The sequence below is a fragment of the Lingula anatina genome, chromosome 7 (genome assembly GCF_051362555.1).
Source record: "Lingula anatina isolate TDL-2025a chromosome 7, LinAna3.0, whole genome shotgun sequence".
Taxonomy (NCBI): Eukaryota; Metazoa; Brachiopoda; class Lingulata; order Lingulida; family Lingulidae; genus Lingula; species Lingula anatina.
The window spans coordinates 15,995,994-16,023,137 of NC_141773.1; the positions used below are offsets into that span (position 1 = coordinate 15,995,994).

At 38.5% G+C, this 27,144-nt stretch overlaps 3 protein-coding genes and 1 long non-coding RNA gene across 7 annotated transcripts; 1 reads left to right on the top strand and 3 right to left on the bottom strand.

Annotated features, from left to right (window-relative positions):
- Positions 1-1,695: 1,695 nt before the first annotated feature.
- LOC106180426 (oncoprotein-induced transcript 3 protein) lies at positions 1,696-5,521 on the bottom strand. Of its 2 annotated transcripts, XM_087016470.1 has the most exons (7): positions 5,398-5,521; positions 5,050-5,178; positions 4,716-4,844; positions 4,278-4,409; positions 2,811-3,402; positions 2,190-2,456; positions 1,696-1,943 (listed from the first exon to the last, which is right to left on the bottom strand). In XM_087016470.1, exons 1-6 carry the CDS (start codon positions 5,513-5,515, stop codon positions 2,198-2,200), a joined length of 1,359 nt encoding a protein of 452 aa, XP_086872596.1. In that variant the 5' UTR covers positions 5,516-5,521; the 3' UTR covers positions 1,696-1,943; positions 2,190-2,197. The 2 variants fall into 2 exon arrangements, with proteins under 2 accessions (XP_086872596.1, XP_086872597.1); XM_087016471.1 differs by lacking the exon at positions 4,716-4,844.
- Positions 5,522-9,459: 3,938 nt separating this feature from the next.
- LOC147760806 (uncharacterized) lies at positions 9,460-10,720 on the bottom strand. The gene is made up of 3 exons (XR_015335392.1): positions 10,615-10,720; positions 9,997-10,036; positions 9,460-9,565 (listed from the first exon to the last, which is right to left on the bottom strand). It is a non-coding gene; the product is annotated as an uncharacterized LOC147760806 (long non-coding RNA).
- Positions 10,721-13,426: 2,706 nt separating this feature from the next.
- LOC106180442 (uncharacterized) lies at positions 13,427-19,747 on the top strand. Of its 3 annotated transcripts, none has more exons than XM_087017945.1 (7): positions 13,427-13,609; positions 14,871-15,027; positions 15,230-15,436; positions 15,644-15,871; positions 17,241-18,350; positions 18,607-18,730; positions 18,890-19,747. In XM_087017945.1, the coding sequence occupies exons 2-7, from the start codon at positions 14,940-14,942 to the stop codon at positions 19,308-19,310; spliced, it is 2,178 nt and encodes a 725-aa protein (XP_086874071.1). In that variant the 5' UTR covers positions 13,427-13,609; positions 14,871-14,939; the 3' UTR covers positions 19,311-19,747. The 3 variants fall into 3 exon arrangements, with proteins under 3 accessions (XP_086874071.1, XP_086874072.1, XP_086874073.1); XM_087017946.1 differs by having other exon boundaries at positions 13,460-13,645; XM_087017947.1 differs by having other exon boundaries at positions 13,460-13,641.
- Positions 19,748-21,118: 1,371 nt separating this feature from the next.
- On the bottom strand, positions 21,119-25,984 carry LOC106180437 (uncharacterized). The gene is made up of 6 exons (XM_013564419.2): positions 25,829-25,984; positions 25,035-25,098; positions 24,718-24,824; positions 24,147-24,240; positions 23,443-23,510; positions 21,119-23,175 (listed from the first exon to the last, which is right to left on the bottom strand). Exons 1-6 carry the CDS (start codon positions 25,892-25,894, stop codon positions 23,074-23,076), a joined length of 501 nt encoding a protein of 166 aa, XP_013419873.2. The 5' UTR covers positions 25,895-25,984; the 3' UTR covers positions 21,119-23,073.
- Positions 25,985-27,144: the final 1,160 nt, after the last annotated feature.

The following is a 27,144-nucleotide window of genomic DNA, read 5'->3' on the forward strand; positions in this document are numbered from 1 at the left end:
GTTTAAATATGGCATTTTCAGATTTATTTTTTCTACCTCTGTTTTCGATGCAAATTCAGAGCAGGATGTCTACAGGGGCTCCTGTTCACGTCTTTAAGTGAAAAATAATAAATAGCCACCAAAATATCACATCCCGGGCAGAGATCCCCGTCAATCAATGTCCAAATTAAAGTATATACCCTTTGCTAGCTCCACCCTTCATCACTTACTTCCTAAAGCGTCCCTCCCACTAAAATTAGCTTCCTTCGCGACTGTCCAAAAAACATTAACACCGATATACTACATGTACGTCTTAATACATGAACATTTTACATCTTAGATCCTTTCAGAGCTCGCGTTGAACGCCATTTCTGGAGGTTGCTATCAAAGGCTTACTCTCAGATAGGCCCCCGAGCCCCTACCTTACTCGAAATTTATTGCATATCTACAGACTCTTTCAAACTATCAAAACCACATAATACCAGGAGGAAAGAGTAAAACGATATTTTGTTATCTCTATTGTCTCTTTTTTCTAAGACACGTTACCAGCTAATCTTGATCGAGAGCAAGGCAAAAGGTGCGCTTTCTGCTTATGCCCCGACTCGTGTTAATGCATCATTTTACAGCATTAGGTTTGTGTACTCAAAAATTTTATCTATAATTTTTATTCGTGTGAAGTCATATACTTTTTATTCCATATGCAGTCCGCCAAAAGTTAGACAAAAAATTAAAAAGAAATCACATTTATTAATTGCGAGTAACCAAAGTCCTTTTAAGCATGCATTATACAGTGTTTTCAGTTAAACATCCTGGGTACAAATTGATGGTGAATGTGGAAAAGGTGTGTGTGTGTGTGTGTGTGTGGGGGGGGGGGGGGGCAGGCCTGTAAAATGTGTTTTTAACGGAATACGTGTTGTAAGACAATATGATATTTCCCCATAGATACTTGTATGCATTCACTCATGAAGTGGTAAATTATCTTGATCGAGGACAAGACGTGTCCTGTTGCTTTTAATAGTCATGTTTTTTTATGTTTATTTCCTAAGCCTTTCTTTCTTTTTTCTTTATTTGTATCGTTCCTCCAGTCTTCAAAGTACACTTTGATGTTAGGCTTAATATTAATAACTCTTTGAATGATTTATGGCCTATAAGGCGTTCATTTTTAGCCGACAAAAATACAGAAGGCCGGGTCTTTTCGCAGTGTGAGTGCCCCCGTCGGTGAAGAGCGGCACACACCGACCTATATATTGAATTATAGAATTATAGAAAGGCTAATCTAAGTAATTGAATTGCAAATTGATAGAATAATAAATGAAAAGAGACAAAAAGGCAAATATTTAATAAGTGATAACAGTGGTATAGACCCCCATCCCCCCTCCCCCCACGCTTACTGCAATTTTTATATATACTCCTTTCGCAAGTGAATATTCGACTTGGCTTATTTGAATGTTGTAATCCTATCATCAAATGTAATAATAATTTAAGGTATAACCCGGTTCACAACTTTGCCAAATATTCTTCACGATATGCAATTTCGTTTCTGGATGTCGTTATAGAAATGAATTCAGGCAAATTTCCGTCATTACGGTAAAAATAAACCATAGGAACTGAATTTATAGATCCTTTTTCTCCCAATAACTTTGTTGTAGATCACAGACTCTCAAACTTCCCATATTGTGAAAAAATTCAGTTTAACCGAAAACATAACACGTTTAGTCAGTTGCTCTGCTTTTTAATAATAAGCACAATTCAGAATCTGCACAAAAGCGGATTAAAATATGTATACGTAGAATAGTAAAACAAGTTTTACACTCCACTAGTGATATAAAGCAAAGTTAAATGTTGGTTGGTTTACGCTTTTCGTGAAAATAGAATTATATCGGTTAAAATCGCATGTCCCATGTCCAATTGCCGAGATGAGATTTCGATCTTCGTAAGAGTTGAGGACATTTGCTGATGCAGTTCTGTAAAGATGTTTTAATGAAAAATTAAAGATGCCAGGACACTTCAGCTCAAACAAATATATATTCACCGGACACACACCAAATTAAAAGAATGTGCTTTCCTTGCATTTAGAATGAAATATAGGTCTCTATGCAAATTTGAAATCATGTAATTATCCTTGATTAAAATGTGTAATTTTTGTATTAATTACCAATAATAATCAAAGTTAAAACACAAGATTGGATCATTCATGAAAAATAACTTACAAAAGCCGTCAGTAAACGATATAATGGAAAGGTCCTTCAGATATCTGGAAATCGTCGACAGATTCAGCCCTTCTCTTTCCTGGGCTATCATCTTGCACACAGCCCTTGGTACAGCGTGACGTCATATCCGCAGTGTGGCAGACGACCAGTTTGCAGTGAAGATATATCTGAGGAAAAGATTTCAGGAACTGGAAGGCCTGGATACTCAAGCGAATCTCTCTTGGGTCCTGACTTGGGAGGAACTTGACCGCCGATGTCACTGGACATCTGAAGGGAAGGAAAGCAAGTATTTTTACTATATGACGCTCATTTGATTATAATATGAAGTTGACTTCTTAATGGGAAAGGATCAGTTGACTAGTACATAAAAAGATGACCTATCATCAAATAAAATAATTAAACAAACATACAAAAGTGAGCCTATTCGTTAAAACATCCCAAATTGCGGTTATGAGTGATTCATATCTGTACGGATCTAAAATACTTTATGAAGCAAAACCATAAACATATATTCATATCTGATAACCATGGGTATTCGTTAATGCATTTTTGCATTGATCTATATGAGTGTACAACTCAAATATTTTTTCATTTTTGTGTAATGCAGGTACATGTATTTACCCGTTAATGATGAAGTTGAACTGGAGGAAGTCGAACGGGCTGGAAGAAGGCGTAGCCTTGCACGTGTCCGCAAACAGTTTTACATCCTTGGACTTCGTGTTCACGCTCAGCACAAAAAACATATGATCACGAATATTCACGGACACAGGGTAGTCCTTTTTGGAGAATGCAGTCGCAAACTTGTCGGATTGGAACTGTTGGATGTTGAACGTCAAGTTTCCTCTACCCTTTTCCTTGAAACTCAGTTTCTCTACAACTGGCTTGAAGCTATGGGCGATCCAGTGGTCCCTTGCATACTCGCACTCAAATGGAACCTCGACAATGCCGGCCCAAGTGACGACACCAGTCATTAGAGAGAGGTAGTTGGGCCTGGTAGACACGATGTTGGAATACACGACCGAGGAGTTGGTGAAGTTCATGCTCGTGCCGCAGCCGTGCAGGGGTGACTTGAACGTGATGAAGGTACGGTTGCCCGTGCCTTGACAGGAAGGGTCCGCCAACTGAAGCTGGCTCTCGTTAAGACCGTGGAATGCCGAACGAAGCAGGTCCAACTGCAAGTGTTGGTCGGTACAGGTTACGGTGACATCGGGGGCTGAGGTAGCATAAATTAATTTTCGTCAGTTTGGTAAATGATAGTAGTAAGAATAATCTTGGTCACAAACCGACTCACACGAGAAATGCTTCGATGGACCACCGGCCATCTTTTTCAGTCGCTGACTGACACAGATCGAGAGTGATACTTATAGAACTACTATTATACTACTAGAATAAATGTTTCCATTTTAAGTCTGATGGCATAAAATTAAAGAAGAACAAATAACACAGGAATACTTCCTCACAGACTTACATTTTACCAATGTATAATTAATATCTCTATTAAATTATCAAATAGCTGTTCATTGACTAACTTTGGTTTTGTTTAGAATTGAAGTTATCGAACTAGCAGAATCGATCTATCTCAGCGGGGACTCTCGCTATTTTTAAAGTCTAGGTCCCAACAACGTTTTGGACGCACGGTTTTTAGGTTCCTTGCGTCCGGCTAAGACGTAGCTAGATCGCAGGGAAGAAATCAAATAATTGGTGAAAAGTTTCTACGTGTTGTCCTCACGCAAAAAAATTCCACGTTTTCCCCATTTTTTGGCCGTAGACCACACGTAGCAGCCCGTACGTTCGGTTGGGACTTAGGCTTAAGGCACAGTCAATGTAATCAGCTTAATTCTCTGACATGCCCCTCGTAACTAAAGTACTTGGGTAAAGTCGGGAAAAGTTGGTGGTTCATCATGTTGTCCATATTGCTTTACGAGGGGGCGTGGCAGACAAAAAAGCTGATAACATTGACCGCGCCTTGGCGCGGAAACCTGTTGAGATAGATCGATCACGCAAGTACGATAACTTCTATTCTGAACACAGCCTATGGGACCATGTTTGGTGATATTTCCAAAGTTAAGTAACACTGTGTATACTGACATTGACATGTCCTTCCGTCCTGCTCTAGCACCAAATCCTTCACCGGACACTGACAATGGCGGTGGTCATTGTAGTCCTTGTGGACACAGATATGGCTACAGCCTCCGTTATCTATTGTACACTCGTCTCTTACTGCAGTGAAAAAAAATTAAAGAATGACTTTCTGAAAGCAAGTAATAATTAAAAAAAGTGTGAATAAATAGAGGATGAATACATTTTTTTTAAAGTTTAAGTCAATGCACTTGCCTGGTTGTAATCTAACTAATGTCTGCTTTCTATAACCATCAGTGATATTCCATCTCAAACTAACTTACTTATGTTTGTGTTGTTTGTTGGACATCTGAGATAACTCCTGTACTAACCAGGTTTCACAAACATGAATGAAATCTCAACCCGACATATCAATCAAATCTAAAAAAGAAATGATTTTAAAATTACCACAGGTGCGATTGTTACTGCCCACCACAAAGCCCTTCGGACACGAGCAGACGACAGTGAATGTAGAGTTATCCATGGCGCAATAGTCCGAACATCCTCCGTTGTTTTCAAGGCACCGGTTGTGATACTCTAAAATTGCATAATTGGTTAACTAACTAACTCTCTCCCTCTCTCTCTCTGTTTTTTAGTTTTTGTGAGAAGTTTTACTAGCCATTAATGTTTCGATGACTTACGATATACAACGTAAACCAGTCGATATAATAAACTCTTCTGTGACATGCATCCGATCACGGGGAAAGTTACATACCGTCCTCTGGGATTTAAAAATACTTACCACACGTGCGATTGTTAATTCCCAACAGAAAGCCACCTGGACACGAGCAGACGACAGTAAATGTAGAGTTATCCATGGAGCAATGGTCGGAACACCCTCCGTTGTTTTCAAGGCACCGGTTGTGATACTCTGAAAATGCATAATTGGTGAACTATCTCTCTCTCTTTCTGTTATTTAGTTTTCGTGAGAAGTTTTACTCGGAGGCCTCGATAAATTAATTTGGAATGTTTCTCAGATTGTAAACACGTTTCATTTAAATGTTTCAATGACTTATGATATAAAACGTAAACAAGACAATACAATAAACTTTTCTGTGACATGCATCCGATCACGGGGAAAGGTACATACCACACGTCCTTTGATCCTTTCCAACACGAAACCCATTCGGACATGAACACACAGCGTTGAATGTAGATTTATCCATGGAGCAGTAGTGGGAACATCCACCGTTGTTATCAAGACACATGTCGTGATATTCTGAAATACAAGCGTTTGTTTTACATGAGGCAATGAATGGTGTCTACTTGTAGGTAGTGACTTGTCCAACCTTGAGTTAGAATTTACTAATAAGTATGTTTTCTCTTACAGCTTGAACCTGGGTTTGATCCTCCGCCACCCCTGAACAGGGTTAAAGTTCCAAACACACGGTCATTGAATTCATGATAAATTCAAGCATCACGGGCAGTCTGCTCATATTATGAAGAATAAAATCTTGTAAAGAACCTAAAACAGGCCTACCCAACTACCAGACTCGGCACCTAAGGATCCTGAATTAACCGGTATATCGGACCACACTACCCGTTTTCAAGGTGTGTGTCAGATCGCATTTCGGAGTATCAGCCAGAACACCGACAGGATGAGCCCTGGCATGCTCGGCTGCCACCTTGATTGGATAGTAAACGATTGTCGTAAAATCGCTATATGATTTTAAAACCGGGTGCATAAATTTGAAAGAACACCTAGATGAACCTTAGACTGCCACATTAATCTAATACAATGCAAAAAAGCCCTATCAAAAGTGGTTAAAACATTCAAACCGAATGTCGTAAAGTCCCCATATATCCCCATAGAGACAATAAAATAGAGTACTCTAAAGTAAGAGTACAGTTTAAGGTTGTTCAGCCGAGCGTGGATGAGCCCGCAGTCGTGCTACAAAATTTGTTCTGGGGTATGATACTCCGAAATGCGATCTGACACGCACCTTGAAAACGGGTAGCGTGGTCCGATATACCGGTTAATTCAGGATCCTTAGGTGCCGAGTCTGGTAGTTGGGTAGGCCTGTAAAAGCAGTGTACAAATTATATCAGGGAATTGAGATCAATGCCCCTCTAAGTTGACTTGTGCGGCACGTTGTGTGAGTTCTGGCCCTGGTCAGTGACCACGAGCAGACCAAAATATTACTTGTTATTTGTTAAGCCTCGTCAAATATTGCACGATTGTTATCCATTCGAAAATCTTCTAAACTTAAGTTGATAGGCCATTATTTGAACAGAGTCATCACACCGATAATTGTATATGCATGGCAAGAAAAAACGAAAATAGCATACTTTAAAAAACAGTTAAATCTTCAGGTATTATCATGCTGGTCCCTCGTGTACAAAATGATCTATAACTGTATACAATACAAACTGAGACATTTACCAACACAATATGCCAAAGAACAATGTAGTGTATATGGCAAATAGTACACATAGAATCCTGCCGGGCACATCTTAACTTTGACTGTGGATGACCAGTTACAACAGTCACCAGAGAAGTGGGCGCATGCCTGTCTACTGACCACGCCGTCTCCTAGTGCTGGGTGTTTACCGTTCAGCCACATGGGAGCATCAGTTCCGCATCTGTTGTCGGACGCTGGGCACTGCAATAGGGCGTTTAAAAATTAACTAAATAGTCATATGGGCAATATATTTATAGATGAGATTATTGATATTTGATAAGTTTTCAAGGAATAAATAATGACTCGGTCGTCATATGCTTTATGTTGTATCGACTTGTGACCTGCCATTATGAAGTAAAGATAATGGACATGTGATAGTATATGACCAGTTACTCAAGGAGTAATCATTTTTTGCGATTTTAGAGGTGTAATGACTGGTGTAAGTGAAAGTGGGAGGGTTCAATGGGCTAGTTAATTTGTGGTTTTCTTTGTTGTGTTAACGTCGAATTATACTACCTTTGGAATCATATGGGTCTTCAGTATGTTATGGCATGGACATAATAAGAGAAGGACGAGTAACGCGGAGCAAGATCAAAGGATAATCGGCTTAACATGAGCTCTTTGTGAAACCATGTGCGTTCGGATCACGCGACCTCCCGTACAGGTAGCGAGCATATCGCAGTTGTCGATGACTTTTTGTGTCATTTGGGCAGGTAGTTCGCGATAACGTGAGTCAATCTTTCGGGTGGATGAGACAATAAAATTATAGAGATGAAGTATAAGTACAATTTGTTCTGTCAATTTGGAAACTATGTGAGAATTTGATATGTTTATTCATGGAGGAATTCAAAATGCCCTATGTGGTAAAGGCTATCTTGTTTGTTGTCGTAAAATGAGCATTCAAAATTGTACAATTGTAGTGCAGTATACTTGTTTTCAACTATGATCCGATTGGAAAATATTTTTAGTGTCAAACTTTTCTCTCTGTGTGAGAAATTAGCCTGAGACGCGGCAATAATGAAACCTTCAATCGTGTCTTGAATTAAAATGACGCAATTCCTCTCCGATTTATTCAACTCGCTGACATCGTTGTAGGTCTGGTATTTTTTACGTACGAGTTAGATAAAGGTGGCATTTACACTGATGTGTGCTATATGAATAGGTTTATGTTACTTGCTTAAGTGAGCCCGAATTATGTAATGATAATTAATATTTTTAACATTCAATATGGGCTCTCGTTGCAATAGGGCACCACACACGCATTCGTGACCCACAAAAACGCACCTGTGGGTCTTTTAATATTTTTTTTATCAAAGTTGACATTAATACTGCTCTGAAGTATACATATATTTACACATTACAGGCTACGGTCTGCTCCAGTCTGAGAATGATAATTATTATTTTTTTAACTTTCAATATGGGCTGTCATTGCAATATGGCACCACACAAGCATTCGTTACGCACAAAAACGCACCTGTGGGCCTTTTAATATTCTTTTATCAAAGTTGACATTAACACTGCTCTGAAGTATATATATATTTACACGTTACCGGCTACGGTCTGCTCCAGTCTGAGAATGATAAAATTATTATTTTTTTAACTTTCGATATGGGCTCTCGTTGCAATATGGCACCACACACGCATTCGTTACGCACAAAAACGCACCTGTGGGCCTTTTAATATTCTTTTATCAAAGTTGACATTAACACTGCTCTGAAGTATATATATATTTACACATTACCGGCTACAGTCTGCTCCACTTTGAGAATGAAAATTAATAGTTTTTCATCTTTAAATTGGAGTCCCTATACAGCATAGAGACGATTGACAAACACCCTCATTGCATGGTCTTTTAATTCAAGTATAAATGTGGACATGTACACATGCAAACTTCGTGAATATATTTACTTGGGTAATGGTCATAAAAGTGGATCTTGATCACAACTCACCTCTGTAATTGGCTTGCTACATTGCATTAACTTGTTATCAGATACGTTTGGATAGCACCTACCTGGCTTTATTAGTCAACATGCTTTTAAACCAGTTATATATCAGTTCGACATATATCAATACAATCTTGGAAACGATAACAAGTATAGACAAAGGCCAGAGCCCGTTTTAATTAGGTAACAGGAAAAAGAAACTGAAAACCCGAAACAAATTTCCACTTGTTGACGCAAGTCTATGTGCTAGCAATTACAAGATGAAGGCAATGCTGTGTCATAGCAACCACGAGGGACCGCGAGAAATTGCGTTATCCATGCAATAGAACAAAAGGATTTCAATGAGGCACAGCGCGCGCTACCTTGATAATAAGTTGTTCAGGCTCCCGTGGAGCTATCAAAACAGCTTCTCTGAGACAATGGGCGAATGTTTACCCGAACGCACATAGCTTCAAAGGAAGATGCCGCGTTACTCGTCCTTCTCTTATTATGTCCATGGTTATGGCATGGTGTGGTATGGCGTGGCGTAGCGAGGCGTGGCGTGGTGTGGCGTGGCATGGCATAAAAGTGTAGTGTAGTGTAGTGTAGTGTAGTGTAGTGTAGTGAAGTGTAGTATAGAGAATCAAAGCAAAGACCATAAGGAGACTATCAGAGACCCAGAGACAAGAATTACTAACAACAGACCACGGTTATGCAGCAGGGGCCAATCTAAAATTGTCATCTATCAGTGTACTTCTACTGACCTTTTCTGGCATTCTGTTCCCAGCATTGCCTTTGAATCTGAACCACCCTTGAAAGTTAGTGTCAGTTCTACCTGCTTTATCACAATTTGTTTTCCCATATTTATCGGTGCCTTTACCGCTATTCACGCTTCTCCAGTCCTGGTCCAGAACACCGTGAGTCACACAGGGATCTAATATACATGTATAACAAAAGCAATGCAGGCTATAAAAACAGATGATAAAATGCATGAATGTAAACATACATAATTAAGTCAGCGAAAGACTAAACAATTACGCCCTTGAAAAGATTCAAAAACACTAAAACTACATGCAATTATTCATCAGCATAAAATCAATGTCATAAAGAACGCAAACTAACGTTCTTAATGAGTAATTGAAAAAAATACTGATTAGATGAGCTAAACCTTATACTTAGTTAATACCATATTTATATATATATTAACTAGTAGCTTATCAGTTTCTGCACCACACAAAGCTGCAAGATTGTCAATCCATTTATTTATTTATTTCTTTAAATGAGGATGAAACGTTTTTAAGGAATAGTATCGGTACAGCGATGGATTGAAATAGGCCTACAACGTGTACAAAGTATATCGCTTACCTACGTCTCGTTGACTTATGCTTATGTCGTCATATTTTTCCTAAAATGAAAAAAAAAACTTTTTAAGCATGCGATTTATATGAAGAAATCGTCACACACATACACGTGAGCGCGCGCGCATGCACACAATCACAAATAGGCACACACACAAATACATACAAAACATTTGCATATACACACACATTCACATGCCCATACTCCTCGGTAGTTTCAATAGCATATCGTATCAAAATGACAGGTGTAAAGTATTCACTGTTTCTACTCACTACTTAAGATTGTAGATCACTGTATTGTGTCTCAATACTGTTAATTGTCGTCTGTGTCTAGAACGCCTACTGAACCTATCATGGGGTAATTAACTATCGTTCAGCTGCTTCAGTAGGCGTGCCAATCGTTAAAGCCGCTTAATTACAGTATATATAATTTGAATTCAATTAAGAGAGATTCCCCTCGGAGATGGACCGATCCCGCTAGATCGATGTAAGTATGGGAATGGGGTCAGAGTCACGTTACACCGGGTGAAGGTAGGAAAATGTAGGATCACTACAAGTGTGATCATGTGAAAAAATCAATCAGTAATTAATCAATATTGTTAACGGTATAGATGATAACAGGTACCTTTCCTGCGGATAAGCCCAGAAGCAAGTACAAAACACAGCAATGGAGCCACCATGTGGACATCTCTATGACAGGCCGTAAGCCAACTGATGTCTGCAACTTGCCCACCTCTTCTTGAGAAAAGGGAGTCTGTTACTTGCAATGATAAGATAACCTTCTTTGCAGGCCATCACCTTATCTTCTTTGAAGGAGTAAATGTCATGCACTTAACTCTAGGAGGTCAGTCTTTTAGAAGGAATTGGAACATCTGGTCTTGGATATTATTATGTCCAAGATCTGGTTGACACTTCGTAACAAAGTGCAAAACATACACTCATGTATTCTGCTTTAAATGACTTCTACCAAAATGAATTAACAACATGATGTAAGAGTCGATTTTGATAAAGCATGTATACATGCAAGCATTTTTCTGTTAACCTACATGCACTACATGTACATGCTGTACACGTATCCGATCATTGTATCGGACGCGTTATATCCTCGTGCACACCAACAAAAAATGGGATAGGAACAGTAATTTATATTCCAGTATTAATCAAATTCTACATCTATACGTGTTTGTTGTCTGTATGATTTCCAACATTCATGGACAGCTTGTTAGCAATACAGGAATCAATAGCAATTGGATAAAAACGATCTTTCTAATATACCAATTTTTAATATTTTTATTCATATAATTATTGACCTTTCTGTTTACTGATTCATTAAAATCCCTGTTGCGTAACTCTCAAAGTTAACCGGCCCAGGCAGCATCGGATTTGTATACCGCTCGATGTGAAAAGGCATCGCGATTTCTTAGTGAGGTAAGCTCTATATAACAGAGGTTCTCTATGACGACGGCCCGCTATTTTGAAAATTGCACAAAATAGCTCTGAAATTGGCAACTAGAAATAAACTAGAAGTCCGATTATTAAACGTCGCCTCTTTTCATCTTCCTAAGGAAAGACCCGGCGGTAAGAAGCATAATAGATATCAAGAAGACGCAGTTGCCAGGAAGAAGTGGAGGGGCTGGGTCCATTGAGGGTGCCGACAATCTTCGGTACACTGAGGACCGGGCTGATGATGATGATGAAGATGATGAGATGGCGGTAATCTTATCATACTTATGTTCTACTACCGTAACGATTCCAAACACAGAGAATCGAAAAATCAACCTGGTTCACAATTGTAAACAAGAATTAAAAGCTTCGTCACAAATTTAGTGGGCACTTTTCCACGTGTGCGCACATGTGAACTGTAAAACGACGATAAAGGTGGAGGCTCTTGTCACTTCCATTCTAAAACGGGCTTGGTTTAAGATAACACCGTATTATAAGGTCAATCGTAAGGTCACATCATGTGTAACCAAACACCTGGTGCTCTGTACTAAGGTACAGTAACCTTCCGTCTGCTTACTGGTGTTTCTTTCTTTACTTGCAGCAAATGACGTCAGCTTTTGATGTTAAAAAGCTTACCGTGACCCGCCCCCCCTCCCTCATCCACATCCATTACTATCACACTTACATGTGCATCTCTTTCTTCATGATGATGTGACGGCCCACGCCAATGCATAGATGCACAGTCGTAAACCAATTTCAGCGTAAACCAATTTTTTTTTTCGTTTTAGAACTTAAAATTATTAATTAAACAAGGATATTGCCACGTGTGTGTGAGCAAGAGATACACTGTATCAACTCCGTTAAATGGAAAATGTCCTAACGTGCAAGCATAATAAGTAGATGATGTAATAGATTGGTGATAAAATGCATTCTTGATATCAATTATATGTAGATAAGACAATTCCCGGCTACCGTTTAAATTCCACGTGCTAGAACATACGCACTCATGCACGCACACACACACTGGAAACACCTACCAAAATGCTGGTGCAAATTGAAATATGGACGCACACAGATAATATGATAAAACAGTGAAACGCTTGTACATACCCCCCCTCCCCACTATAAAGTTACTACCGAACCCGTGACCCGTGACGGGTTTATTTAACAGGACCGTTAACAAAGCAATGAGTTGAACAGGTCACGATTCTAGACACACTTATCACGAACTACATAGATAACAAATGAAATACTGCCAAAAGTCTATTAAGATAACGTCCCCACTTCACACTACGCGAGACATCTCTAATTGGGGCGCGTTTCCATTTGAAAGCAAAATTGTGCCTGATTGTGAATGATCGAGGAAAACAATGCGAAAAATAAACCACGATCACCAATTTCACCTAATGAAATTTTACTTATTCGACGGGAACAGTCAGTCAGATTCGTGATAAAGCGCACACATTTAAATTCCTTTATGATATCGATTACATGTGGATAAAAACAATTCCTGGCTTCCCTCTAAAACGCACGCTCTAGAACACACGGGCACACAAACGCACACGCATACAACATTGTGAAATGTCTTTTAAGATAATGTCCCCAACTTCAAACTAAGCGAGACATCGCTAACTGATGCTTGTTAAAGAAAAAATAATTCTATTTAATAGAAGTATCAAGGAAAAATAAATGCCTTCAGCTGGGCATGTCACCAATATCACCAAAGGAAATATTTATTTTTTCAAAAGGAACAATTAAACTTCAAATAAACAAATTTTGATTTCATAATTTTTATTATTTTAATTCAACGTGTTAATGAATATATTAAATAATAATATCAGACGATTATGAAATTAAAATGATGCTCGTCACCGTGACATGAAAGTCACAATTTCATAACAAACACAGGTTAGAAAAAGCAACGTCAAGGTCGACTTGTTTCTTTATCTTATAGAGGGCACAGAAACGCTGTAGTAACAAAGCCAAGCCCGGGAGTACATAACCTAATACGACGGAGAGAAAATAAAGAGTGGCCTACATTTAAAAGTGGCGGCTTCCGTGTCATATTGAGTAATGCACTGCCAGCGACTAACATCCGCCTGTTAATCATAGTTTTATTTGACGACCCCAGTGGCGTCAATTCGTGGCATTATCAGTAGCGAAAGCAAAAATAGAAGGTAAGGGGTTTGAAGGCTGACTCTATGCAGACGTACGTAAGTTTATAATATCATTCTTGGTTATTAGTTGTATGTGATTGTTGTTTGTAGGTTTTACTATAGACGTCCCCAGAATAAGGTGAATGGTAGTCAGATTTTTATACGGGTCTGGCCTGAGACTCGTCTCACTCAAAACGTTTGGGAAGTTGACAGTTAGCACCCGTAGACTGCAAAATAAAAATTATCGGTCATACACATTTTAACATTAACCCCCCCCCCCCCCCTAGATAAAATAGACCTTGGACATAATAAGAGATAGACTAAGTACTTCATATTTATTCTTGGTCAAAGTAGATAAAAATACCAGCGTTCAAGTAAAAAACAACCTTCAACTTAATTTATGCTTGTCAATCAGGGACCTGCAATATGTTTACACGGATAGGGTGAAAGGCACTCACATTATTTTATTTTTAATGAATACTAGTACATGGGCAGAAGTCTAATTACTAGATGTACATGTATGTACATGAACTGTACATGTGGTAGGGCTACTGGTAGTTATAGCCAACCGGGTTCTGTGGGTAACTAGAGACTATCCTCTGGCTCTGTTAGCAACATACGTGCCTCTTCCGTAGTGGGACGCCAGAAGAATGCTGATAACACGTGTTAGTTTCCACCCATATGTGACCCTTAGAAGAAGAAAAATTCTTCCTTGTTAAGCGCAATATCAGTTTGCGAGTTCCTTCCTGTTCCTGGTTCGGAACGCATCGAGTCATCCCAGCCGTATGAGCAAATTTCACATTTCAGTCGCGGTATGAACGTGCCCTCTCTGGTACCACAGAGATTCAGCATGGTCAAGTGATAGATTATACATAGTTTTAAAACAAATCTACTGTTTTGTAATGCTGGTGTTTTATAATGTATAAGTGACACCCAGTTCATGTGTGGAGAAAAGGAGTGGGAGAAATATTGAATTTAAAAAAATAAAGAAAGAAAAATAAAAAATTCTCAGATATCCAATGACATGCTATAGTTACAATGTTAACTTCCGCCAGGGTTTTTAGTTTATTGACACTGTGGTATAATTATTAATAACGAGATAGGCAAATTGACCGCAATTATTTCACAAAAATGCGTTGATCCACTGTTGATCAATACTACTTGAGTGGAAATGCCCATGTATGCGGACGTATGTATACTTAATGACTGTAATATATCAAGTATTAACAATACATGCTCTCCTTACTGTGCCCTATTTTCCTCTCTTCTTTCACTTTTTCAGTTCACTTCTACAATGCAGACCACCCGACCGCAAACGATTTTGTGTAAATAACCTGTTTACTGTTTAGAAATGAAGACGGGGATTCCTTGCTCTGACCCCATATCAACAATAATCACGTTCTTTTTCACAGCATTGCTATTGAAGCAGAACAATGCAGGTAAGTATGATAACTTTTCATTAAAGGCACACGAACAGTTATTTTATGTTCCTGGGAATTTTAATTTTTTTCTGCTATCATTGGCGGACACATACTAGTATATTTTATCCAAAACCATTCTTAAGCCACTGTCACAGTTACCAGTTAAGGTCCGCCATTGTGAGTTCACATCACAGTTGTAATGTTGTAATGTCATCATCAGATTGTGAAGTGCAGGCCGTGGCAAACACTACACGTTCCCCTCAACAGACTCGAGTTGCATACGGGATTCTGGTCACTTACACCTGTACATTACCTTCCGTGCACCTGACTGGAAACTTACGCAGGCGATGTTATTTTAGATGGGTTGACGTTCAAGGCGGATACCAGCGTCAATACTACTTGACTGGAAATGCCCCTGTGTGCGGACGTATGTATACGGTCTAGTAAATATACGTCTAACCTGTTGCATAATGTAGTTTATTTACATGAAATAAGATGTAATCATACAGATTGTTTACCTGTCATTCAACTTTCAACTGTAATTGGGAGATTGGATTCTCATTATTTCACAAGATATCATGGAAATCTGGTGCTAGTGAGTACTCTCTTTTTACTTGTTCATTTTTACTCCCAGTACCAGATTTTGTTGTCAGCGTTTACCCGAACCATAATGCCCATGGAGCTCAACCAGTGAGTACATCAAACCTTAGACAATGCCTGGAAAGCTGTAATACGTCTACCCGATGCTCTGCCGTTGACTGGGTCATCAACTCTGGAGCATGCTGGCATCACTCGATCACCACTGCCTGTAGTGGTCTTCGTGCTGTTAACAACGTCGCGCACTACAAACTGACACACTGCAGTGAGTAAACCCTTGCAGAAGATATAGATATAAATCCGTCTTTCTTAACTACTTTAATTTTGCATTTAGTCCTTAAATATGCCTTGTTCTTGGGGATATTCATTTTGTGCCCTAGGCTGTTAAGGAATGCAATTCTTATTTCTTTATGATTTTGTTATAGTATGTCGAATCACGTTTTTTTTTTCTTAAACATGGATGCATTCTTCCGTGTTGTCTAGTTTTGTTTTCACCTGCCCTATTGCTATATTGCTACACGTATAAGGCTTCGTTCACATGGAAAGTCTATTTTCTAAAAATCTATTTTCTATTCGCGGTATCTTATGATCATGGTCTGTGCCCTGAATATCCCGCGGCGTAATTACTGGCAGCGCGAGCCAGTTACTTAAGGTAACTTATAGTAACTGGCTCGCGCTGCCAGTAATTACGCCGCGGGATATTCAGGGCACAGACCGTGATAAATAATAATAATAATAATAATAAGATTCTTATATGGCGCCTTACATTCTATCTCAATATATCATAATATCCGCGGGATATTCAGGGCACAGACCGTGATAAATAATAATAATAATAATAATAAGATTCTTATATGGCGCCTTACATTCTATCTCAAGGCTCCTTACAATAATGGCTAATATACTAAAATCAATATTTTAATCATAAACTCTCATTGGAAACCATTTAAAATTTACACTACTAAAAATCAATCTTATTAAAAAACATATATATATTAAAATAAAATCTAAGACATATAGACAGAATTAAAAATGTGGGTCTTTAAAAGAGATTTAAAATTGATCATAAGACATACCGCGAATAGAAAATAGAATTTAGAAAATAGACATTGCATGTGAATGAAGCCTTAGACCACATTCAGATTCACACATCGTACTAGCTGTATCGGTCCAACTGCGGGGAATTCTCGCCAAAGTGCAATCAGTGGAATCAGCTTAATTGTCTGACACGCCTCCTCGAGCAGCTAGGGGATAATTAACTATCGTGTGTTAATCATTGCGTGTTACATGTAACTTCCTGATTCATTTATAGGGGCCGTCGGGGATGTCTTTTTTACTTTAAATTCAAGTTTTTTGCGGGTGTTGGATAAGAAATTACCAATCCAGACTCCACTATCTAAAACTACAGGCATTATGCCACATCAGGATTTTAAAAATCGTTTCTCTTTTTTTTTGACAAAGCAACATTGACTTTACATTATCGTTTGTTTTATACATTTGAATTCAACATGCATTTAGCTCAATTTCTTCCACTGTATAATTGTATAGGTCGAATATGATGTCTGTCCCATGCAATCAAATATCGGCCAAATATAAAATTTTAATGCTTAAATGATATTTACAATACATTCCAGTTACGTGCAGTGCGACACCTTTTGGCGCCCGCTACACCTACACTGAAACTCGAGCACGGTGGCCTGGAGAATACCTAACATACCGCTGTCAGTCTGGTTACAGCTTCAGAGATGGAGTCACTACAACAACCAGAACTGCCATCTGTCAAAATAACGGACAATACAGCACCCTCTCGCCGTGCTACAGGACGTGTCAACAACCGGTGACCGGTGACAATATTCACGCCAGTAAAACAGGGACTATATATGGTTATGATGTAATTACTTACACATGTTCCACTGGGTTTGAGCTGCCATCTGGTGAGAGAACGGTGAATGTCCTCTGCCAGCCAAATGGCCAGCTAAATACCACGCACATTCCAAGCTGCCAGCGCGTTAGATGCCATCTCAATAACCTCGGTCCTAATGCCCATGCCGTTGAAACATATTTAAACTTTGCATCTTCAGGTGATGTAAATTGCGACGAAGGATATCAATTTACAAAAGGTGTCACTTCACTCAGAGTTCACTGTCAGTCAGATGGTCGCCTGTCTCCACCCGTCCCCTCTTGTCAACTGATATATTGTGCTATTCCATTGGTTCCCAATTCCATACCAAGCAATATCAGTTTCGTCCCATTTGAACAAAGTATCACCATTCAGTGCAGACAGGGTTTTCAGTTCCCAAGCAATACAACGACTGCGGTGATAAAATGTGGCGAAAACAACAACTTCTCCCCAACTCTACCAGACTGTGTGAGAAGACAATGCCACATTCCGGCAACAGATCAGTGGTTCGATGTAACTTCTATTTTAACACCAGGCGCAGCCTATTTCTTTGAGGACTTTGAAGATGTCAAGTGTCTTAAGGGGTACTCTTTCCCAAATGGCGCGTCCCGAGGTAGAGTAACCTGTGGTGCAAACGGGTCATTTACCCCTCAGTGCTCTAGGAGGAGGTGTGCTCTCCCAGAGACTAACGCTCGTGTATTGTACAAGCCAGGACCTTATTATTATGGAGACACCGTTAACCTGACATGTCGGCCAGGATACACGTTCCAAGATGGACGAGATTCCATGCCCATTTCTTGTGACGAGTTTGGTAGTTTTGGAAATGTCTCCGTGTTCTGCAAAAGTATGTACTCTATTAATTTATTTTAAATTAATAGGCGTTACATTACATAAAGAATTCTATTCTTTTTTAAAAATTATTTTATCAAAAAATTAAAGAATAAACAAAGCAAAATATATTGATAACAGAGACTTCACATGCACAGAATGCTTGTATTTTCCCATATGAGTACTTTGATATCGCTTTCTTTTTACTGTCATTTGAATTTTTATTTTTTACTTTAAATTGTTTTCTCTCACTGGATTTTATCATATTTTAGGCCAGCCCGTATTGTTACTTGCAAACGAGCAGACTGCTGCACAGAAAGCTGGGATAATAGGGGGCGTTGTTGCTGCAGTGATTGTTCTGCTTCTTTTTATTGTGGCTATTGTGTATCTTGTAAGGTAAGGCGACTGCAGAGTGCCACGGTTTGTTAGATCTCCCTGTCTCTCTCTCTCTCTCTCTCTCTCTCTCTCTCTCAAGCTCACACACACACGTCCAGATTAACTTACCAACAGTCAGCATCGCCATCAAAACTATTCGTTCGCTTTATTTGAAAACAGGCGGAGCAGGGGAACCGGCCAAACTAACAAGAAGAACACAGCCCAGACTAAAATGCCGGACCAAAATGCCGACTATTCCGAACATTTAAATGCCAATGAGCACATCGCGGACTTTGCCGGAGATCCGGGCTTTACGCAAATTGAAGCATATGGACCGTCAAGTCATGCACAAATAGACCCACAATATGAAAATACAATCGGTGTGATTGCGGGCACATCGGACATACCACACGATGACTCTGGTTTGTATGCAGTTCCAGACAAGCGAAAGAAAATGATATCAAGTTACCACGATGAGGGAGTAGATAGCGACAACGATGGCTTTTATGACCTGGCAAAAGACCCGGATGTTGCTGATGACGTCGTCTTTGTTGATAATGACATTTACGAAGCCGGTGATTCTGAGAACGATGACGTCTGAGACAACGACTTTCACTGAAAAAAAAAAAAAAAAAAAAAAAAAAAAAAAAAAAAAAAAAAAAAAAAAAAACGATCTTCCCAACGACAAATCGTGTTTACGTCATATCATCTCTATCAAAGACTTGGCTTTCTGACCGACACGTGCATTTTAAATGTCCTTTTTTTGTAATGATTGTTTTTGTGATATAATGACTGTGTGATTAATCACTAGAGAGCATTCCGTAGGAACAGTTTATAAATATATTAATATATTAACATTCAATAGTTTATACCCTTTTGCGGTTAAGAACATGCTACCAAAGATATAAGAGAATTTAGTTAGAATAATGCATTTTATCTTTGATGTGTATTGTCATTTTAACTTTATATCATTAACACTGATTAGCTGGAACTTCGTGCAACTAATTAAATGAATTATACAATTAATAATTATATCCATGCACGTGTTTGTTATCATTGGGTAGGGTAAATAATTACTTTTTTTTTTGCAGATCTCTACCTCTTACTCTAGCGAAACACGCGTTTTAAGAGACAAAATGGGTCAAAGAGTAATGTGAGCTTTTTCTTTTAAATATTATTTAGGTGAGTAAACCCCCCATTTTGGAAAGGCAGACAAAGCCTGTGTAACTATATACAATACAATCGGAATCAGTTTTAATTATACATATACCGCCGGTAGTGCACATAGAACTAATGAGACATACTAGAACACATAGTTTCTTTATCACGCCCATACAAGTATCATTTTCTTAATTTTACTGAACCTTTATGTCCCTTAAATTCCTTTCCTCTAGCAGCTTGTTGGCCTCCAGGCTGCGGTCCCTAAACATGCGTTTAATTTGCGTTAATCAGACCCTGCCTCTACTAGTCTCGACTCTTCTTTTTTATGACATATCCTAAAGGATGTTCTTCTAAAGCTAGTTCGTGGAGATCGATTCACCAATTCTGCATATAAGTATTGCACTATATAGAATATACATGTACATATTAGAATATATATACCGGTACATGTACTTCCCTAGCACAAAAAAGTGTCACTCCTAACGCAATGCGTTAGTGATTCAGAAAACCATGTCTCAAAACAATGTGGTTTATACAACTTTGAAAATCCACAAAGACGGTGGAAAACAAAATATATTTGACCGACCGGATGACCTTGTGATGTCCGCCTCCAGTGTCCGCCTCCGGAGCGGGAGGACGTGAGTTCGACCCCGTCCGGGGACATACCAGTGCTTTATAAACGGTAGGCTACACGCATGCTACCTGCTTGGCATTCAGTACTTGAGGGTTGAAGCAGGGGCAAATTCCTGGTGTGGCAGCGAGAGTGTCACCACCCAGTGTGTATGTTGACTAGGTGTCCATTATATATCCATTATATATCCATTATATACATAGTATATCCATGTAGACCTTTAACCCAATGGAGTGCAATTTCGTTATAATGTTATGATTATTATACTATATATGTATATACATTTGCAAGATAAAGAAACCGGTTTAAATTACGGAGTTTTAGACAAGATTAAAAAGAAAATCAATGACAATGATAATTGTAACGACTCCAAGCATTACTTTTACTTCATACAATGTTATTTCTTATAATAAAAAAGATGTGTCTGCCACATATTTCCATGTTAAAATTAAAACATCCTCGAAAAATGATTTCCAATTGATAAAAAATAAGTCATAATCATCCATGACAAGGATGAAAGTTTGGGTCCTGATAAAAAATTAGCCATTAGTCAAATCAAACAGCACATTAGAACAGATATAATCACAGGAGTCATACATGTAGCAACAAGTTTAACCGAATAATGTAAAACATTTATTATACAGACTTAAACATCGTCCCTTAACAGCAATGTTAACTCGAACTCAACTCAAACCACAGCTTTTATATAATGGGAACATTACGTGTATTTATAACTGCTTCCTTAGTCAATACAATGCCAGTAATGGTCTGACGCTACATGTACTTTAACATGTAGAGGCAGGCTGAGATAATGGTAGATTATGGTATATTCACCTTACTATGCCGGTCAACGGCATCTTATTATGCCCAATTCTTTACCAAATGACTATAATATTTTATTTATCAAAATAAACTTAAACTTCTGAATTATACAAAAATAAAATTTAAATAAACATGTTAAGTAAATAAATATCTATGTAAATTACAATCAGTTTTTTACAAATTATACTTGATTAAAATTAATGTAAAAATTAGTTCAATATCATGATATGCAAAAGATAAGACTGGACTCAATTTCTCTATAAATGCAGCATGATTGAATTCTATTACGGGTTTGAGCTGTTCATAATTTTTATTATGAACAGCTAAAACAGTTAAAACCCAATATGTACATACAAGTAGGATGTACATACATGCAAGCTGACTCAGTGAAAGGGTGCATGTACCAGTACGGGGTTAATGACTGAAACACTGGCCCGGGAGGGGGGGGTCTGCATCTTTTCAGTGATTTGGCTTACATAAATTTTGATAAGATAAAATAAAATATGTCACGAAACATTAGGCACATTCAGAGGGTAAGTTTTATAATAAAGGAATGGGTCATTTTGCCTTTACAAAAAAATGTCATCCCTTCACGATTCTGTCACAGTTAAGTCCTATAGGATGCAAATCGTACCGACAACATAATACTCGCTCAACAGTGAAGATTTCCCCTATTTATTTTCAGTCTACAACGTGAACGACTGGCCCGGATGCAATGGCAGTAAAAATTGGAGCGGGCAGTTGATTCCTGAAAACCAGTCATTTACTGGTCTTACCCGGCCAGTGGATTTTTTTCTGCTGTTACATGTGCTCCAATTCAGCCAAACGTTAAAGTCTTTTTTCATAATTCTTTGAAATTTCCTTGTTTGAGATCTTATTTGTAAAAGAAAGACTGTTTAATCTGAATGTGTTTATTTAATTTTAATTTATTAAAGGTACATACGAACCGAGCATCGGTGGAGTGTGGATTCCCAGTAACACATGTAAACCACTTCTACTAGATTCTTATATGACTCAAATAATTTCGACATGCCAAGGGATAAACTGAATAGATCACTCGATCGGACATAAAAGACCTTTAGACTGCTCCTTTCTTTAAATTTATGGTTGTAAATTTAACCTACTTCCGTGACCTACTTTCCTGCCCCATTGACATACAGCTTAGAATACCAGCAGAAACATCTGTTCAAACATCACATTGGGGTAAAATTAAACAATGGCTTTTGGTAATTCTCTTAGTTATACTACTTGTAACTATATGCTGGCATTTGGTTGGTTTTTGTGACAAAAAATTGACTTTGTATGCATCTTTAAAATATTTTGGGAAAATTGGACTCGGGCCATTGAAGTTTGGTTCATCCTGCCAGTAGATTCTCAGACCCTGGTGGCCCGGATGACCTGTAAATTAAAAAGTATTTGGCACAGACTGCATTTTACATGTACAAATGTAATTGTCTGGATCATTGGAGAGAGTTCAACACACACAGGTCTGTTTTAGTACCGAGCACGTTAAGTAGCACTGCCGGCGTTCCATTCGTCTAACGCAAAATATATCGGTGGTGGAGTGAGGAACAATTGTGAGTCGTGCGTTAACTTGGAAAACGTACGAAAAGCATTTCAAAACTGTGAAATCGTGCGGGAACAGCAGTAAAGCTGCCTCGCATATGTAGTTAAGGAGGTTTGCCATATATTTATACTACTATCAGACACGTTGCACTTCATCGATCAGTGATGACATTTTACGATCATATCATATGACGTCTTCTTCCGGGTTGTTAGGCTGCATTTCAGTGTCACCTGTCGCGGGGGAGAGTTGTCTGTAATATGCCGAGACACACACCAGGGCGTAAAGCTGAAACACGATAATAAGCCAAAAGTTACTTTAAACCAGGATGTCTACTAATGATGGCTATAAATACGACTCCTTTTAAAAATTCCTTTAAAAATGAGGGACGATGCATAATACTAAAAGGGCGCAATCAGAAGAAGCTGATCGGAAGACCAACAGATCTATGGATCAATTTTAGATGCGACTGCACTCAAATTAAAAAGACATTCAGTATATACACTCACTCGCGCGCGCGCGCAAGGGAGAGAGAGAGAGAGAGAGAGCACTTACATCGATAAGAAGTAACGCCAAAAATAGAAAGAATAACACTGCCGGAAGTAATCTGCTTAACGTCCAGGCTTCATGAAAAAGAATGAAAAAAAGTATTATGCACAGATCAAGTAATGAAATCTACATAATCAACAGAGTAAATTTTAAAAGTTTCAGCCATCTGTAACATGTGGCAATTCAATAAGATTTCACAAAAATATACAAGAAGCAATGCGACCTGAACTTTTTTATGATAATTTCAGACTTCATCAAGTTCATTTAATTTAATCCTTGTCATTTGGTATATTTTTAAAACTCTTGTATCGCTTCTATCTTTACATAATTTCGGCATAACAAATTTTATCATAACCATTTAATGAGATTGTGTATGAAATATACTAAGTGCTGGAGACCTATATACTATATGAAATTAATTACTACATGTACCACTTCATAAAGACTTTAACTGAAGGACCGTTGTGTTATAGAATGTTACACTTGTGAATGTTTCACTTGCGTGTCTGTGCGAAGTACTAAGATACTGGACATAAAATAAGAAATCTAAAAATGAAAAAGTACGGAGAAATCCTATAGCATATGTCATGTAATGAGCCATCAAGTATCTTGAAGCACACTGGACGTGCGTGTATTTAGACCAGGCAAGAAGTCATGGCAGTGATCATGTCTTTGTATACAGTTGTGGTTAGTATAAATGTTATACCTACCAATTGCAAGGAAGGATTGGATCAAGCTGAAGCCTTCCACAAAGACGAAAATCCCGTCCATAATCATCCATGGAATAAACATACCACGGATACCCTGGAATACGGTATATAAAAGTATAAAATAATTTACAAAAATTAATATTTGGTGTAAAGTATTGACACCCTCCCCACCCCCAGCTCCTCTCCCCACCCCCATCCCCACCCAACACATTGGACCCATTTTAGAAAGTGGATTTTGACAACTGCGTACTGACACTAGAGCACTTGCTATCTGTTTGAAGATTTTTCTACTCTACATAATAAATTATTATAGCTTTGTGGAACTAAAAACAAATAAGCTCCGTTTTTCTATAAGCATATCTTAGACTATGAATAAAAAACTACATTGAACAAGATGCCTTACCACCGCTTTCAGATTAACATTTACAACGCAAAAAAAAAAAAACCTTTTCAAGCGGTGTTCTATTGCATTATTAAAGTTACAATTGGGTTCATATACATTGTCTATAAATAATACTAAATTTAAACAAACTAGTTCTCGTATGTCGTTTAAGAGTGACTCTGATCTGACCTTAACCACGCCTATGATGAGAAGAATGGAGAACAGGATCCACAGTGATCTCAGAGCGATTTTCGACCAGTAATTGTAGAACTCAAGTGCGTTAACAGATTCGTCACCTGGAAAAAAGGAACTAAGTGTCGGACATGATATTACATAAGACGTAGCTTTATCTGGTACGTTATTCATCACCAACCTACAGAAATTCTCGTGTTCGTCATTCATTAAATAACAGTGAATAAATAAATAAATAAATCAATATAACCAAATGAATATTAATTATCTCAACTGCCCGTCTGAGAATCACTTATAGACTTATTTACACTTACCGTTGGCTTGATATATCAAACTTAGCAGGTGGCCATACAGGCCCAGTGCTATGGTCCCTTTGATCTGAAACCAGACATAAATACTAAATGAAGTTCAAATTCTGATAGTTAATATAATTCGACGTTTTGATGTGAAATGAGACCGCAGCCATAGCTGACATGCAGTGCTGTGATTGTGGTATCGGATTTTCGAGCAGTGTGGCGGGAATGGTAGTCCGTTGGGAACCGTAGTCCGTTCCCAATTACTTTGTAACGGTGTCATTCGTCTCATATGCTTACCCCATGCTCCGACTAACCCTAACCTGCACTAAATGGACTATATGGACTACCATTCTTGTCGCACCACTACGTAGTCGTAGGGGGCGTGCAGGGGTCTATATATAGGGTTTAATCCGTCCCACCACAAGCAGTTTTTGAAACAAGCCGATCCAAAGTGCAAGAAGCTGGGAAGGGGGATTCAGAACAATGTCCAATTCTTTTACCTAATTTTCTTTTCACAAAACACGTACAATGTTACGTCGCTGACGTCATATAGGCCGACACTACAATAACCCGATGTTCACTACAAACACTGGGGGATATGGAAATAATTTACATGTATTTTTGTTGTTATGCCCCCTCTCCCTCTTCCACACCGATTCAACACACCTCCTGAAGGTGATACGTTTGATATGACAATAGAAAATACTCCGACAATTAAAAAACCTTATATCTTTCATCTCTACCGAATACATTTTCCGTAATTTAAAATAATTTATTCCAATGTTTCACTATTGTTTGTCGATTTTACTTACTATAGACCATATCGCACTTGCTATGGAGCCTTGTTTAAGATTCATACAGCGACAACACGTCTTCATGATTGTAATTACTAAACTAAAATTATTAACAAGAGATTAGCGATAAACGGCTTAATCTAGCACAATAACCTGACGAATGTTTACTGCACAACAATGCGTCCCTTTTTTATAACGCTCCAGGTATAGATCATATCAGGGGTTGAATTTCATCCGGTATTACGCAAAATTCACTGCGGTAATTCTAATTACTAAAATGGTTTAGAATTATTAAAATAGATTTCCCCGAAACAAATGTAAATTCATCACCCCGGTTAGTACTGTGACGTCAGGTCGCTGGTTGGGCTACCCTAGACGATCATAACGGCACGTTTTTAGCCTATCCTTTATTTCTCTGACCTTGTTTATCATAACCTTCGGGCATGCAGTGTATTTCTTGATACGTCAACGTTCTCGGTGGATCATGCAATAATCTCAAGGCACGGCGGTCTTCCTGACAACGACTTAACATAAATTATTCCTAGCGGTTGATAAATTAGGCAGTGTTTCAATGTTTATGGGCACGTACACTAACCAGCAGCAGGTTGTTGAAATAATATATAATCATGAACTTTTTAAGTCGGAAGTGGCTGACGATATCAAGTAAAGCCGTGTCAAATGTCACTTGGATATATATTTCTTCTTTGCAACTGCTGTAGTACAAGCTTAAGGGACCGGTTATTAATCTCGCGTTCACTGGTGTTAAGAAACCAAGGGCCGTATACAGATAGTCCGCCCACTATTAGGGTGCATTCCCAGAGATTTAGATCGATCCAGAGATTAAGATTAAGAACGACCTAACTCCCTGGGGGTTCACGCTAAATTGCAGTCAGCCGAGCGCGCACCATATTTAATTACCCCCTTACAGCTTTTAGTAGGCGGGACAGACGTTTAAGCCGGCTACACAGGGATAGATCCATCTAAAATCTATGGAAATGGGGACTTAGATGTGTGCAGCCAGTTTTAGTGTTACGTTGGTACACGTATATCAGGTACTGCATGAAAAATCTTTATTTTAATCGACTTTTTAAAAGTGAGTTTTAACTGTCGCTGCAAAGCGTACACCTGGCCACGTATCTCGTAAGCATCGCGTACTGCGAATAGCGTTATCACATAGAGGCTACAAAGTATTATATGGGGCGAGTATGGGTGAGTTATGGAATCGAGACGCTTGCGCACGGTCGCAATGCCCGTTGCTTTCGAGATACGGGGCCCTGATCCTATATTACATACATCTGACAGCCAAAAATGTAAAAAATAAAAGGTAACAAAAT

Coding starts and splice junctions, on each gene's coding strand:
- LOC106180426 (XM_087016470.1), bottom strand. CDS start 5,515: ATGTGTCTTGATAACAACGGTGGATGTTCCCACTACTGCTCCATGGAT. Junction 4,845..5,049: donor AATTAACAATCGCACGTGTG/GTAAGTATTTTT, acceptor ATGCAATTTTAG/AGTATCACAACCGGTGCCTT. Junction 3,403..4,277: donor GGACGGAAGGACATGTCAAT/GTCAGTATACAC, acceptor ATGCTACCTCAG/CCCCCGATGTCACCGTAACC.
- LOC106180442 (XM_087017945.1), top strand. CDS start 14,940: ATGAAGACGGGGATTCCTTGCTCTGACCCCATATCAACAATAATCACG. Junction 18,351..18,606: donor TGTCTCCGTGTTCTGCAAAA/GTATGTACTCTA, acceptor ATCATATTTTAG/GCCAGCCCGTATTGTTACTT. Junction 18,731..18,889: donor GCTATTGTGTATCTTGTAAG/GTAAGGCGACTG, acceptor ATTTGAAAACAG/GCGGAGCAGGGGAACCGGCC.
- LOC106180437 (XM_013564419.2), bottom strand. CDS start 25,894: ATGAAGACGTGTTGTCGCTGTATGAATCTTAAACAAGGCTCCATAGCA. Junction 24,825..25,034: donor TTTGATATATCAAGCCAACG/GTAAGTGTAAAT, acceptor CCTTTTTTCCAG/GTGACGAATCTGTTAACGCA. Junction 24,241..24,717: donor TCATCATAGGCGTGGTTAAG/GTCAGATCAGAG, acceptor ACCGTATTCCAG/GGTATCCGTGGTATGTTTAT.